Below are 17,199 nucleotides of genomic sequence, written 5' to 3'. Positions count from 1 at the left end.
CTATGACATAAATATTTTTTTAAAAATAATAATAATAAGTAATGATCACTTCCCAAAACCATGTTTGGAAAGTGTTTTTATTTTAGCCATATTTGTCACTAAAAAAATTTACTTTAACATTACAGCACTATAGCACTATCTTCATCTTTTATTTAAAACAAATGCATTCCAAGTCAAATATAGTTCAGTTTCCAGTGATGTGGTATGATTTTATGCATGTTTACTCCCATGCTCTGACTTCATTTGGATTAACTCCCAAGCAACACAGGATTGCAGACTTACATCTTCTATTATACAAAAGGACTGTTTTTATTCACTTAATTTATATCCCGCCTTTCTGATCCAAAGAGTCAGCAAAGTAGATTTCGAAGTTCTAAAACTTAACTGACAATATTGCTGCTTCATCCTACTGATATGTTTAGCTTTCAAAAGATGCGCTAACGTTTTGTTGTATATTCACATTTTCTTTATTGCTGCCGTGGTGTTTTTCCCATGAAAGAACATTAACGCTGTCCGTAATTTTGCATACCTATTATAGGTCCTCTCAATTGTCTTTTCACTAACAGAAAAGTCACAAATATTTTAGCCTTTGCTTGTGGAATGAACATTAGCCAGCTTCACATATATATTTTTCACATTTAATATGAGCATTAAAATAAATAAATCTCAGCATCATTCTGTCCAGGATTCAGAGGGAAGATTAGGGAAACCTATAGCAGCATTATACTTCATAATCAAATAAAGACTCTGATTATGGAAGAGGTTAACAATTGTTCATTAACCTTAAATCAAAACCAGGTAAGCAGCTCCCAGAGAAATTCTAATCACCAAGAGGAATGAACACAACAATTTTACATAGGAGAGGGAATCCCTGCTGCTAGCTAACTTCATGTGAATGTACTGATGGAAACAGAGAAATTTCAAATACCGTATCTCTGATGTTCCTTTCTGAGTAGACTAATACAGGGAGACTTAAGAAATATCACTCATAAAGCTCTTAAGAACCTGTGTCTTAAGTGACAAGTACCCAATAAGCTCAGAAGCCAGAGACTAGTCAGCACGTAAACAAAGGAGAGATTGCGTTTACTGTAAAGCAATTGTGTCTGTCTTCTGGGTACAGCTTCTCCTGAGGACAAGAACCCCTTGCATGTCTGCCACAGAACGCTGCAGAGGTGGGGAGGGACGGACATATATATCCATGATTTTCTCAAACTGTGTTCCGGGGAACCTGCAGAGCTCGGAAACTCATCACAGGTTCCTCAGTTAGGTGAACAATGCCGAACCAAAGCTTGCCCCACACAGCAGATCTTCCATGCGATGCGCAACCACAAGGGAGGGAGCATTTGAGTATGTTTGAGGTTGCACTCTTGAGTTCATGCAAGGTAACAGGGAGACCCTTCAGACCTGGCCAGTGTCATATGTGAATTGAGGGTGAACTCAAGAAAGCAGCCCAGAATCATCCACAACGAACACGAGTTCCACAGCAGACATGCTGATGTGAAAAAGGCCTCCCTCTCGTGACTGAAAGCCTCAAAAACTCAGCTCCTGTCGAATGAAAGACACATTTTCCCACATGTACTTAGATACTATTTCTTCAGAGGATGAGCTGCATACAGACATAAAGGTAAAGGTACCCCTGCCCGTACTGCCCAGTCTTGACAGACTCTAGGGTTGTGCGCCCATCTCACTCAAGAGGCCAAGGGCCAGCGCTGTCCGAAGACACTTCCGGGTCACGTGGCCAGCGTGACATCGCTGCTCTGGCAAGCCAGAGCAGCGCACGGAAACGCCGTTTACCTTCCCGCTAGTAAGCGGTCCCTATTTATCTACTTGCACCCAGGGGTGCTTTCGAACTGCTAGGTTGGCAGGCGCTGGGACCGAACAGCGGGAGCGCACCCCGCCGCGGGGATTCGAACCGCCGACCTTTCGATCGGCAAGTCCTAGGCGCTGAGGTTTTACCCACAGCGCCACCCGCGTCCCTGCATACAGACATACTGGGGACCAAAATACAGGCAAGAAGCAGAGTTAGTGTGAGATACACCTGCATAGTACCCAGGAAAATCCTACTATATATATATATATTTAAATCCCACCTCCCAAAAAACCTTTGCATGCATGTTGCCCTCAAGATACTAACAAACAATGGTAATAGAGAACATCTTATCAACAAGAGCGCTCACCCCCTGGAGCTAGAAGTTTATCTGAACAGAAGCAAACACCTTTCTGCTCCCCACTCCCAACTTTATGGCTAAGACCTAAAGTTGAAGGCAGCATTATTGGGGACTCCAGGGGCCACATACCAGCAGTGACCTTTGCCAAAACGAAAGTAGCCATGGTCAAAATGGCTCCCCAGGCCTCCTCTACTATCAAAAGTCCTTTCCCTCAATCTACCATAAAAAGCCATTCAGGTACAGCCGTGCTTCGCAGAATACATTTTGTCAGTGGTTCTAGCACCTGACAATTACGTTGTGCAATGTAATTAGAATGAGATATTTAGTATCACGCTGCTCCAGCACCGACTAATAATCTGTTGTGGTTTTAAACATATGAATTTCTCATTTCATAGCACTTTCCCATCAATTGCCTGCTGAAAACAAAAATGAGCTGCAACCAAAGTTTCCAAAGTGAGCTTTAATGCATACCTCCTGAAAACCAATTCAGGGCCTATACAATCATCAACCTGATAAGATTTGCCAGTAAAAATAACAGATGCAAAAGAGGGCAGTGCTCCTGCATATTTCTCAATACGTGTAGAAAAGAAACATTCCACAAGCGCAGCTTCATCATGACACACTGAACCCGCCAAAATTCACTTTTCTATACAAGCATGAAAAGACAGACTAGCCCTGTCTGTCACTGCATCCTGATCACTTCCATTTCCGAAAAGCTACAGACAGTTGTGGATCAGATTTAAAAAGCAATGCTTAATTCGGTCTATAACTACCACTGTATATTATTATTATTATTTTGTTTATTTTGGATACATATGAAGCTGCTGTGCACTGACTCAGATCACAGACCCATCTAATCCAAAGTCTTTTCCTGGTCCTTTTTTTACCTGAGAGCTTTCAAAGTTTAATTAGAGGAGCTAGAGACTGAACCTGGAACATTCTACATATTTTCCCATACCACATTTGCTTTTTGTTCCATGGGCTGATTCCTAAGTAAATGTACACATAACTTCAACCTTAATGTATTAATGTCTTCCTCATTAAGGGTGCCCTTTTAGGAGGCAATCATCCCCCACCCACATGGTTCAAACCTCATCTTTAAAAGGGGAAAAGTTTGTGTTCATCATGTACGGTACTCATCACATTGCTTTTAAATACCATTTTTTTTGCTTCTGCTTTTTTTTTATACATCCAAGAAACAGACCTTCGAAACATGCTGTAGATCTTGTGTCCACCAATCTCATTGCTCTGCTTTCCCACAAATGAGGCAATGCACACAAATGATTTTTAAGGCACACTTGAGACATTGAGACATACAAACTTGTATTTCATTGAATAGAAACTGTGCAGTGGTGCCATTTTGATAAAGTACCTCACCTTGTCCTTTGATATGACATTTATATACCACTAGGACGGAAAGATACTATAGATGAAAAGGGCCCCTCTGCTTTCAGCTGCATGATACAAAGAATTCCACACGGCGCAAATGCTTCATATATAGAAAGTCTCAGGTTCACTCAGTAGCATCTCTGCGTAAAGGTATCTCAGGTAACAGTGCTGAGGGGTGGGTTGGGGGCAGGCCCTTTGAGGAGCTGCTCCCTGGGGGTAGATAATTCTAGATTAGATGGATCAATAGTCTGACTTAAAATTATGAAATGTCATATATTAGGAGACAGACAGGATAGCTGTGGCTGTACAAGAGCCCTGCCCTGCTTTGCATTTGATCATCCTAGATGCTATTTAAAAGTATCTCAGGTTCAGGCACCACCGTAATCCACAACAGAAAGTATCAGAGAGAAAATTAAGGACTCTAGAACTAATTTGCCTTGTCACACAATCCTCTTGTATATGAGAGAACTGTGGAGGAGAGGGGCAGTAACAAACTCTAAAGGGTTTCGAAACAACACACAACTAGAATGTTTTTAACAAGTGCATTAGAATTTACCTGAGTGTCCTTTAATGTTACCTGGAGTTCGTAGTTCTTCAGAATCCATGAGTGCCTGCGTAAATGTTGCAAGGCTATATGAATTGCAGGTAGTACACCTGCGGTTAGGTTACCATGCCCTGTAAAATGACTGACAGGTAAAAGCCCAAGAATGGATATGAGAGTGCGAGGTCGAGCAGTTGGTCGCTCCTCAGAACATCTGATCATTAGCAGCGTGCAAATTACCAGAAGGCCCGTCCTCCATTTCCAAGTAAACATATTCCTCAGACTTTCTCTCTGACTTCCTTCCTCCCTTTAGAGCTTTCATCTCTAGAGCAAACAGGCCCCAGCTTGTCTGTCAGTCTGACATTTTGAAGTTGCTACTTCCTTGGGCTGCTGTGTCTCTCTAAGAACAGAGCTAATTGTTATTAAAGGATAAACTGCTCTCCAAGGCTGGATTTTCCAATTTGGACAGTAATCCTTCTCACAGCAGTGCTGCTGTGAATCAGTTCCTCACAAGAATAATTCTTGAGGCAAACTGTTCTGCCAAGTCTAATTTTAAATATTTGTCATTTTGGACATTTCGCTAGCACAATTCATCACCCCCTAGTTGACAAATTTATAAACATATTAGAATAATAATTCTTCAGGATACAGATCTGTCTGTTCACGGGAATTTTCATATTTTAAAATATCATTTTTGATGTTTCTGCACATCAGCAGGCGTGCAATATTGTACGAAAATGTGTGCATACCACCTGCTGACTTCTTCACATCAAGCTGCTGCTAATATTTCTCTAGCTCCAATGGGAAGAGCTCCGCGCCAAACATGGCAGTCTCAAGCCTTTATCTTCCCTCTTGCTGCTGCCAGTAAGCACTGCGGCTCATCTGTGCAGACTGTTTAATGGCTCAAGCTTCCAGCTTGCTAACAGGAGAACCTTATTTCCCACATGGTCACCATTTACTTTGGCCTGTCGTTTCCTGCTTTAAAAAAAAAAAGGTATAAGGAAAGGGGTTGTTGGTTTGTTTTTTAATGCCTTGGTGAGAGAGCCTGAGATCTGCACTTGCTTGTGTGGCCATACGCTGCCTCTTTCTTCTTCACAGGCATTATGAAACATTCCCTGGTTACATGACTACATACTATTTTTCCCATCAGGATACTTGCCTCAACAGAGAGGAGAATTAAAGTTGCCTGGGAAACCACACATTTAGGACATACAGGTTTCAAGCTGGCTGGTTTTACAAACTCAATTATCTTCTCTTAGTATTTAAGGCAACTGCACTCCGATACACACTTACCTGGGAGTCCGTCCCAGTGAACTCCAAGGGGCTTTCTTCTGAGGCTGTGCACACCCTACTCAGAAGCATATTCTTTCCCCCGAAATAATTCTGGGTACAGGAGTTTGTTAAGGGCTGCTGGGAACTGTAACTATGTGAGGAGTGAACTACAGTTTCCAGAACACTTTGAGAGAAAGATGTGCTTCACAGGTGCTTTAAAGGTGTACTGAGTACACGGCCTGAGTGCGCATGTATAGACTTCCACTGTAGACAACTGAGACCTGATGAAAGGCATGCAGAATAAAGTCACCGGTACTGGATTCCACATAACTAAATTCACACAGTATTGGTATGCAAGCCATTCATGGCCCTGGAGCACTTTGCACAGACTTGCTAACACAGCAAATGTAAGAACCAACAGCCTGATTTATACATAATGCCAGTCAGAGAGAATTCCACATGGATAAGTGTTTTGTTAAATTTCTCTCTTTCTCTCACACTACCACACACAAAATCACTTATAAACTGTGCAACGATGTGGCATGGAAGATTTTCTGTTTAGACATGCATAGGCTCATAAAATTAATTAGAAACATAGTGAATAGATACACTACCAGTCAAGTTGGGCACTGGGGATTTCTTTTAGCTGTCAGATTTCAGTATCAGGGTCATAACTGCATTCAATTACGTGTTCAATGGGCAATGTTGTCATAACTATTAAAGTTTTCAAGCAAACGTAATTTGAAGTTTGCCAAGCAAGATAGGATTGTGACATCACAGCTTCCCTTTCAATGCTGGCACTAGTAAAAATGTGAGCTGCTATCTGGCAGGGATGTACAGAAGAGACCAAATAACTATTTCTTCCTATATACATAAAAATGTAAGGCAGTCATCATGCAGCCTCCATTGGAGGATTTGTAGTGCCTCATCAAAATCCTAGAGTAGCATGAACACAGGGCAGGCAGGGTTGGCGAGAAATGTGAGAAGGTGCAATAAAGGTAAAGGTACCCCTGCCCTTACGGGCCAGTCATGTCCGGCTCTAGGGTTGTGCACCCATCTCACTTAAGAGGCCGGGGGCCAGCGCTGTCCGTAGACACTTCCTGGTCACGTGGCCAGCGTGACAAGCTGCATCTGGCGAGCCAGCGCAGCACACGGAACGCCGTTTACCTTCCCGCTAGTAAGCGATCCCTATTTATCTACTTGCACCCGGGGGTGCTTTCGAACTGCTAGGTTGGCAGGCGCTGGGACCGAGCAACGGGAGTGCACCCCACCGCGGGGATTCGAACCACCGACCTGACGATCGGCAAGTCCTAGGCGCTGAGGTTTTACCCACAGCGCCACCCGTGTCCCATCGGAAGATGCAATAGCCTACCATAAATTCACCTAGTCTGCCATACATCTGCAATAAAAGGGAAAGAAAAGTATCCACACTCTTTACCCATACAGTGGTACCTCAGGTTACAGAAGCTTCAGGTTACAGACGCTTCAGGTTACAGACTCCGTTAACCCAGAAATAGTACCGCGGGTTAAGAACTTTGCTTCAGGATGAGAACAGAAATGAGGTGGTAGCGCGGCGGCAGCAGGAGGCCCCATTAGCTAAAGTGGTGTCTCAGGTTAAGAACAGTTTCAGGTTAAGAACGGACCTCCAGAACGTATTAAGTTCTTAACCCGAGGTACCACTGTATTCCTGACTGCATGTACTGATATTCTGTGCCTTTACCAATGGGATACCAAGTTCCTACCTGGGTTTTGCCATACCCTCAGGGAATACCTTGGGCAGGCTACAGCCTTCCCACCTGTAATATGGGGATAGTAATTATAGAGTTGTTTTAACCTTCACTGAAATAACGTGCTTAAAGCAAACACTGGGGAGGGGAAATGTACAATTGTTTAAAGCAGCATATCTTATGGGGAAAGGACTGCAAACTTCTTATCCCCAAAAGGCCTGTTATGTCAAGACAAGATCTTTGTGGCCTGCAGAAAACTGCAGGTTGACCAGAATAGGCAGGAGAGAGAAAGTCCAGTTCAGAAAGGAATAAGGTCCCCATCTTCCTCATACCTAATACTTCAGGTTGCTCACCTTAATGAACTAACAGGTGACAACAGAGCTAACCAAAAGGCAAAAAACAGAACAGAATAAACGGCAAATGGATCAACAATGGCCACAGGATCAAAATCATGATGCCAGAAAACAATGTTTCAGTCTTTCCTAATCTGGTAGCCGCCACATGTTTTGGACAACAACTCTCAACAGCCCGTCACCAAGCTAGGCATTACTGACCTGCAGCAATTATTATTTTTAGTACAGGTACTGACTGGATGACTGTTGGCAACATATTTGATTCTGAAATTAAAGAGGAAACCCTGTTAGATTGATCATAGATACAGTCAAATCAAAACTGGAGGGGATTTTTTTTGTTCAATGTCAGTCAGGCCATATTGGGATGCAGCCCTGAACTTCATTTTAGAACCCTATCTAGGGACCCAACGACATTAATTTATTTTACCTTATTTCATTTATATCCCACCTTTTCTCCAATGAGCTCAAGGCATCCCCACTCCCAATTTTATCCTCACAAAAGCTTCATAGCCAAGTGGAGTTTGAACTTGAGTCTCCTGCTTGCTAAGATACGTTTTTCTCCAATTAGAGAGAAAAAAAGTGCAACCAGGTATGTACTTCATTAACCACAGGTTTATCCCAAACAGCCAGCACCAGGCATCATGAGTTCCAGACAGGAATGAGCCAGAGCACCCCTTTATAGATACTGTACTAATTCCTCCCCAAAATGCATGAAATTTTGCACATAAGCAAAAACAGTGCTAATATACGCAACACCATGCCCCTGATTCTAAATATGTACGGATTTCTGTAACTGTGCCATAAACATGAGACCAAATCCTCCATTTACTTTTCTTTCCAAATGGTGTACAGAATTTTCATAAGGCCTTACTCATACTTTACATAGAAATTAAAGCAACTGCAATAGATTAGGTCCTGATTTAGAAACATGGCCATATTATTTTAACTTTCTTTTCGGTGCTATTGATTAGTAGAAATACAATTATTTGTAAGCGCATGCGAAATCTATTTGCTTGCAAGATGAAAAAATGCTGCATTCTGTTCCTCGTGTGCTGCTAAATTTAATCTCTTTCATTAACGCATTTGTTACTTCATTAATTCATTCGGGCTTGTAGCCCATCCCACCCCAAAACCTTCGGATGGATAACTTTTTTTAAAAAAAATTCTCTGTAACTCTTTAGCCTTGCCACCAAACATGACCCTGAACAAAAATGGTGTACAATGCTTTTGAATGATAAATTCATTAAGCCAATTTAAATATTGGGTTTAATTCACTGAAATGGAACAACTTCAAATTCAGGCACCGCACTGAAAATGACAGCATGTCACAAATCATTTTTAAGATAAATTTATTTCACATTCAATATTTTCTGCACAGTTTTTAAAAGATCCTTGCCACAACCCTGCACACATTTAGGGTGTTTACATCCCAATAATTAAGAGCTAAGCAGTCTGTATGCGGATTTCAGCCTTTGAGTTCAACAGCCCAGTACTGGAGCACATTAAAGGTAAAGGTAAAGGTACCCCTGACCATTAGGTCCAGTCGTGGCCGACTCTGGGGTTGCAGCGCTCATCTCGCTTTATTGGCTGAGGGAGCCGGCGTACAGCTTCCAGGTCATGTGGCCAGCATGACTAAGCCGCTTCTGGCGAACCAGAGCAGCGCACGGAACCGCCGTTTACCTTCCTGCCAGAGCGTTACCTATTTATCTACTTGCACTTTGACGTGCTTTCGAACTGCTAGGTTGGCAGGAGCTGGGGCAGAGCGATGGGAGCTCACCCCGTCAGTGGGATTCGAACCACCGACCTTCTGATCAGCAAGTCCTAGTCTCTGTGGTTTAACCCACAGCGCCACCCATGTCCCCTATTAGAGCACATTGCTTCAGAGGAAAGAGAGCTGGTGCGTCTCTTTTCTCTTTCCCCTCTCCAAGTGTCCACCTGAACTTTCCTGGAAGGAAGCCTGATCCAGCCACCACTTCTCCTGAGCAATGAGCTGTCATTTCCAGCACACACCCACTGCTTGTCCCATTGGCTTCAACCAATGCAACACTACTTTCCTGCTGAAGTTCCTGCAGGGGTAGCCTTATGCTCTGTGAGTAGATACACGTGAATTACTACCAGAGTCCTAAATTCAAAGCCTAACTTTTTGTTCCCTAATGTGTTAGTACACGTGATGTCCTGAAAAACTGGACCTGGCGACTCATAAGCCAGTAATAGATCATTCTGGCTATCAAGCACACTTTCAAATAATGAGACCGATGTTCTCAAAACTATGGAATGTAAGCCAAAATTTGTCAGGCAACAGGTAGGGCCACCATAAGATCTTGTTATCATCCGAGGAATGGAGGAGAGAGCGCTTGTGTTGATGCCTCAACAGAAAAACAAAACCACCTTTTAAAAACAATTTTTATTCGGTATTTAAGAAATAATCTGTACAATTTACCACCTACAGTGCAATACAAGGCACCAAACACACCTACCCATTACAACGCAGTTCAGGTAAGCACCGCTTATCACTTCTTCATTCATTCCTTATGTAATGGAGCCACTAAGAAATGGACGATATTAACCTTTCTGCACATAGAAACCTCTGACAAACTTCTTTTAACAGCAATCACTACATATTGAGCAATTTATAATGTTTAATAAATGAACCCTAATGCAATAAAGCAAGAATATATTAGCAGTATGTGATTTTTACACTGCTGGGCAACTCAAGGGATCTAGCACCACGGACAGCTCCACGGTCATTATTTCTTTTTGCACTTGCTTATTTCCTATACGTATATGATTTTTTGCCTTGTACAGAAGGAGAGGGCAGGATTCAACTAAGTTGTTGCATGAGCAGAATGAGGTGTGCTCATGCAATGGGGCGTTCCCCCTTCTCCCCCCCCCTGCACCCCCTAAATCTGTTCTGGAAGGCTGGTGAAAATCCATCATGGGTTTGGGGGCACACATAGGAAGAGAGTGGGGGAAAGTCCCTTTACGCAAGTTGACCTTGTTCCACTCATGCATACCCACTTAGTGTTACGCTGAAACCCACCCATGGTGTCAGATGTTTTAGCCACAAGATCTGCCTTTAACCCTAGCCTGCAGCAATAGGACCCACATTTTCTGTTGGGGGCATCATTTGGTGTTGTTCATATCACAACACAGTTCAGTCAGTAGAACACAAGACTCTTAATCTGGGGTTCATGGGTTCGAGGCCCATATTGGGCAAAAGATTCCTACATTTCAGGGGGTTGGACTAGATGGCCCTTGTTGTCCCTTCCAACTCTATAATTCTAGGGCAAACAAATTCATTGGGGAGGAAATAAAGGATACAGTCTTGTTCTTGGCAGTACTCAAGATTAGACTGTAAAACACACTGTGCACTTTAAGAGCAATTGTTCTGAAAATAAATCTATACATTACGTATATCGACCCAGGTCAAAGTCACACACCTTTGGTTGTTTTATATCAGGGGTGGCAAGCTCTCAAGAGACTGCGATCTACTTTCAGAATTAAAAACCGGCAGTGTTGAGCTTTTTTTAAGGAGTCGTCCCATTTTTTAGGGGTTAAAAAAAGCTTTTTGGGGGGACTTCTGTTTTTTTTTGGGGGGGTTAAAGGCAAGGGACAAAGGGGTAAGGTCACTCACAGTAGGATCGCTATGGATGAAAACAGCAGCACAGCGTCTTCCCTTCCAGAGATCAAACAACAATGGAGATCGACCACGATCTACCAAAACCTCACAGGGATCTACCAGTAGATCGCGATCGACCTGTTGGACATCCCAGTTTTATATAAATGGGATTGTGCCCTTGCCATAGATACCTATTGAACAGGTTCATCTGATAAACCTGTTTAATAGGTATCTATGCCAAGGGCACAAACCCATTCAGAGTGAAGTACAAGTGAGAAAGTAAATACAAGGGAAGGCAATGCCCCCACCCATGTCATCCATTCATATACACAACCTCTTTATGTTAGAAAAAGGTTTTACCAAAAGAAAGAAATGAGACACGCAGTGCTGGGTGTCACTGGTTTGTGCTAACACCCCACCAGTTGAAGACCAATGGTGTAAGATTGTGCATGCTCCCCTACAAGGCCACCAATCATGGTAAGCCATTTACCGTATTTTTCGCTCTATAAGACGCACCTGACCACAAGACGCACCTAGTTTTTGGAGGAGGAAAACAAGAAAAAAATATTCTGAATCTCAGAAGCCAGAACAGCAAGAGGGATCACTGCACAGTGAAAGCAGCAATCCCTCTTGCTGTTCTGGCTTCTGTGATAGCTGCGCAGCCTGCATTCACTCCATAAGACGCACACATGTTTTCCCTTACTTTTTAGGAGGGAAAAAGTGAGTCTTATAGAGCAAAAAATACGGTATACGTGGAGAGACTCACACTCATGTGCTTGTCACATGTGACATGGCTCTCAGAAACTAGACAGTTTAGTTTCCTACATCGTAACTAGCTTCTTATAGTAAAGAAAATCATGTGGGAAATACTGAAAAAGACGAGATAGCTACATCTCTTCACCGATGCAAAACCTGCTTAATGCCTAGAACACATGCTTCCTTCCTTTTCCATATTTCCATTAGCTCAACTTGTACATTTTTTGCTATTAATAATATCTGTTTAACATCAGTAAATGAGTGAAATGTATGTTAACAAGCATGAGACTACTCAGAAGATCAAAGTCTGCCTTGGTATTTTACAGGATTTCTTCCCTGGAGTACAAAAAAAAGGTGCTTTTTTTTTAAAAAAAAGGATATTACTAAACCTTCATGCTCCACTTGGAAAAAAGAAGATCCACACACAAAAGCATCTTATATGAATGGATCTCTGTCAGTGGATTGAGAACCTATGGGTGAACATGAACATTCATTCAGATGCAGATGTCGCCTCATTGCATTTAGCAATACACGCATTCAAATGTGCAACCCATCCACATTCTACAGCAACTACAATCAGAATTGCAGAGTTGGAAGGCAACACATAACTACCTGTATACACAACTAAAACTGGAATGGGAAATCAACCACAAAAAATGCATTTTCCTTAATATTGAAACATGACAGAAAGATTATATATACTTAAACTTCTCAAAGATCACAAGTAGCTCAATTCCAAGAGTAATCATTATCTGTTCATTAGATTCTATGAATCTAATGAAATCCTAAACTAATGACGTGGGTGGCGCTGTGGGTAAAACCTCAGTGCCTAGGGCTTGCCGATCGCATGGTCGGCGGTTCGAATCCCGCAGCGGGGTGAGCTCCCGTCGTTCGGTCCCAGCTCCTGCCCACCTAGCAGTTCGAAAGCACCCTTAAGTGCAAGTAGATAAATAGGTACCGCTTTATAGCGGGAAGGTAAATGGCGTTTCCGTGTGCTGCGCTGGTGCTGGCTCGCCAGAGCAGCTTTGTCACGCTGGCCACGTGACCCGGAAGTGTCTCCGGAAAGCGCTGGCCCCCGGCCTCTTAAGTGAGATGGGCGCACAACCCTAGAGTCGGACACGACTGGCCCGTACGGGCAGGGGTACCTTTACCTTTAAACTAATGACTGGAATCTGAATGTGTGACCTAACTCCGGGGAGAGCCTCATCTGAGGTTGATGTTGATGAGATATTTAAGTTCTGCCTGTGGTGTTCTGTCTGTGATGGTACATTCACATGTGGACACTCTCAGCTGATGCTACAGTTATCAACCAAGGAATGCATTTGAGAATCAGTCTTGGGTCTCACTTTTCCAAAACTCCACATTTTGCAGATTGTTTAATAGTGGGAACCTATGTATGACTGCTCAAAAGTAAGCACTATTAAGTTCAACTGGATTTACTACCAGGCAAGCAGGTCTAGGATTGCAACCTATATCTTCTCATATATGCTTACAAATGTAACCTTATAGAAACATATTCCTCCTTATTTGAGTTTTAGATTGTAATGAATGTTTTCAAAATCCCAAATGCTTTTCAAGTAAATTTGACTTTTCTTCATCTGACGTATGAGGAAATAAGCATTGCCTGCCTACTTGTTACCATTACAATCTCATTTTCAAGCCATCCATTCAAATAATTCACACCAAAGGTGATAATTTATAGACAAATATTTATATTTGTACGAAAATAAATATCATAATCACCCTGCTTTCAGTTTTCTACAGATAAGGAATTACAGTCTTGCTATGACCACAGCTGTACCCTTGCTCAACACATAAATTCCACATAAGATGGTTATTTTAATTGCTACTGTCCCTTGATTTCCTTTCTAAGCAAATGTGGAAAGGGCATTACGTTGAACAATGCAGAAAATATTTAAATAAAACCAGCAATTTAAAAACCAAAAGGTGCAATGAAGTATATGACAGCGAAGCATGTTCGTTTGCTCCTGATTTGTATTTCTACCAAATACCAAGTGCGAAATGTAAGAAGCCTACATGGTGTCACCTTAAGACAAATTTTGGAGGAGGACAGTTAACCTTTCTTCTCGGTAGTCACTCTTTACAGCAGGGTTATCTTGGCAGTGATCGTCAGGCATAAGTATTACATAAGAAACTGCTGCCACCTTCAGGAAAGGTTCAACATTGAATCAGCATTTACTTGCCGCAAACACGTTTGCTTGAATTGTGACCAAAAAATCCAAGCACAAAACAATAAGCCTCCAACGTGTCCGCAACAAAGCCCCTCGATAACTTCGTGTGAATGATCAGGAAACGAAAACTGAACAGCCTAAGGAATTCTCTGCTGAGCGCTCTGCAACGGTCCCTTGCCCTTGGCCAGCCTAAGTGCACAAGATGTGTTACCCAGCATTTACAGGAAGAATTATGCATGGCAGACAAACGACGACGACGACGACGAGGGGGGAACTGCAAAATTAACTCTTTCTGAGCACTGGCTGATTGGTTTTGCACAACCGACTGATGAAAGAATGCCAGCCAAATCCTCGAGCACTTTTCCTCTCCATCCTTTCCCCGTTTCCCAACAAGCCTCTCTGTGTCTTGTGTGCCACCGTACCTGCCAACCAGCTAGCGCGAACTGAGACAAGAGAGGAGAGTGCGCCAAGAGGAGCGCAAAGGAGAGGACGCTCCAAAGGGGGCAGCGTGTCCACGGATCACAGCAGCTGCTCCTGAAAGACGGAGCCGCCGGCATCCTCCTCTCTTTGCCCCCTCGAATCGCTAAAGGGGGGAGGGCAAGCCACCCCACCCGCTGCATCCCTCTCCTGCCTGCCTTCCCCTTCCCCGCTAAGCGCTAGAAATCCGACTGGCCTCCCGCTCGCCCTTCAGGAGTTCACGGAGAGCATCAAGTGGCGCTCCAAGTACGCAAACGCTGCAGCTCAGCTCAAGCTCAGCTATGCGGGTGGCCAGGCGCCTGCTCGCCAACCACAAATCCCTGACGTGCATCTGTTGCTTAAATAACGGGCGGCGCTTTCTCGGCACGCCAAGGGCTGCAGGTTTGAGCCCGGGCTGCTGGGCCAGGAAGCAGCTGCCCGCGGGAAACCAGCTGCAAATTCGCTAAACACCAGCCTCTGGTGGCCTGGTGGAAGCCAGGCCACTGAGCATGTCAAAAGGGGTGGGGGCAGCGCGAATCAGATCCGAAGTGATTCCGTTCCAAACAGCTGGAGTCTCCTCGAAATGCCTTTTTTCCGCCTCGCATCGTTTTCCATCCAAGGCCAGCCTCTGCTGCTGCTGCTGCAGACTGGCAGCGGGGGAAAGGGCTCTGGAGAGGTACACAAACACAGATCGGAGTGATTCCCTTTGAAACAGCTGGAGTCCCTTCCAACAGGATTTCCTCTTTCCCTTTTGGACTCGCACAGCTTCTGCCCAAGGCCAAGCGCTGCTTCTTGCAGCATAGCATCTAAATTATATATGTATTTAAGGCACCAAGGAGGAACCCAAACAGGAACTCGAGTGACTCCATCTAAACGGGTGGCCTCCCCTTGGAAGCACTCATCCTGCCATCCCATGCCAAACAGCTGGCTGCAGGTCGGCATCCAAGGCTCTGGCAGCGGCAGGTCTCACCTTCTGCCTCATCCATCAGGCGTAAAGGCAACAGGACTGTGTCGCCCTCCCCCCCCCCCCACCGAAAGGTGCCCGGCGCTGGCCACGCCGAGAGAGTCCCCTCCCGACCCACTCACCTCGGTGTCGTAGTAGCGCAGGTCCAGCGAGTAAGGGTCGAGCAAGGACTCGTTGAGGATCTGCTCCATGGCCAGTTGCATGGCCGGCAGCACCCCCCGGCCGATCCTGCCCTTCTCCACCGAGTCGCTGAGCGGCATCAAGCCCATGATGGCGATGGGGGTCGTGGCGGCGGCGTTGGGCAGCGACCCCGCCGGCGCCCGGGAGTTGCTTCGCGACCAAGCCGAGGAGACCAGCGGCGGCGGCGGCTGCAGGAGGAGCAGCAGCAGCAGGAGCAAGGCAGAGGTGGTGGCCGCGCTGGGCCGCCGGGGCAAGGCAGGCATCCTGCGGGAGAGGTCAGGGGGGCACAAGCACGAGGGCGCCCGCTGCCCTCTGCCAGGCAATGGCCCCGGCAGGGAGGAAGGGGCGCGCAGGCTGCGGCCCCCCCGGCTCTAATCCTCCTGGCAATGGCGCCGGCTCCTTCCTCGGGGCGGCCAAATGGAACCACTAAGCAGCAGCAGCAGCAGCGACGGAGCCGCTGCCCGCCACCCCCGTTTCCCACCCACCCCACCCCCAAGTCCAAAAGCGGCGGGCGAGGGCGCCTCCTCAGCCCCTCACTCAGCCGCAGCCAGGCTGGGCGAGGGCGCGCGCTTGCCTCCCTGCTCCCGTGCAGGTTCCGGAGGCGACGCGTAAACGCGACGAGGGCTGAGGGGAAAACAATTGGGGCGGGAGGGGGGTTCTCGGCTCTTCCACAAGGCTGGGGACGCTAGTGCCGCATTCCCCCGGAGCCCTCCCGCCGCTGCCGTGCTTCTCCGTTGCCGCCGCCGCCGCCGCTGCTGCAAGCAGACACCACGCCGCGCCACACAGCGCGCGCAGAGTGGCGCGCACAAACCGGCCAAAAGGGGGGAAACGGCGGCGGCGGCTGGATGCGAGAGCCCTTCCGTGCGCCCGCCCAAATCCTTCTGCCACCTCTCGGCTCCTGGGCTTCTTGGCTCGCTCGCCCGGCTCTTGCCCTGCCTTCCTCCCCGGCGGCGGCGGGAGAGGGCTGGTCGGCTGCCGCTGGGGGACGGCGGCTCTTCTGCTGAGGAGACGACGCACACCAACGCGAGACGCAGGAGGAGATGCAGGGTTCGGGCACGTCCAGCAGCCCATTGGAAGGCGGGCTGGGGCGGGTGGGAGAGGAAAGAGGGCCGCTGGGGAAGGCGGGAAAGGGGCGGCTTGGCGCGAGGCGGGGGGCGCAGCGGCCTCTGCCCCTTTCCTCGAGGCGGTGGCGTGCTGAGGTGCCCCTCTCCTGTCTCTTTCACACACACGTGACGCATGGATTATTCTTGTTATTATTATCATTTCTTTGTTTTGGTTTTCCAAAGTTAAAAGGTTGGCTGGGCACAAGCCGAGGGGCGCTTGGGAAAGACTTGAGGCGTTTGGCTGGTGCACTGGCTTCACGTTCAGAGTTCCACCGCCTGCACTTTTCCCCATTAACTTCCTCTAAACATGCAGAGGTGAACCTGTGCGGCTGTCTTACTCTCATTTATTCCCACGTCTTGCTCCTAGTCTCATGGCCTAGTCTCCTCCAGGCCTGCTAAAGGCATGGCTTGCTAAGCCAAAGACAGCCCATCAGCCATGTTTTGAGGCCTGGCAGCACCTCCCTCCTTTCTTGCTCTCT

General features: G+C 46.0%; 1 protein-coding gene across 1 annotated transcript in view; it reads right to left on the bottom strand.

The window, feature by feature from the left end:
• The window catches only part of GABBR2 (gamma-aminobutyric acid type B receptor subunit 2), a 294,647-nt gene extending 277,905 nt beyond the window's left edge, over positions 1 to 16,742 (bottom strand). Inside the window, exon 1 of the mRNA XM_083449337.1 lies at positions 15,560 to 16,742. Within this exon, the coding sequence (XP_083305463.1) occupies positions 15,560 to 15,880 (321 nt within the window). The 5' untranslated portion in view covers positions 15,881 to 16,742. The remainder of the gene's footprint in view (positions 1 to 15,559) is intronic.
• Between the last annotated feature and the right edge of the window lie 457 nt (positions 16,743 to 17,199).

This window comes from Podarcis tiliguerta, assembly GCF_965153285.1.
Source record: "Podarcis tiliguerta genome assembly, chromosome: 7".
NCBI classification, from domain to species: domain Eukaryota; kingdom Metazoa; phylum Chordata; class Lepidosauria; order Squamata; family Lacertidae; genus Podarcis; species Podarcis tiliguerta.
Note: the sequence above shows the minus strand (reverse complement) of the source record. Positions and strands in the feature narration are given on the sequence as shown.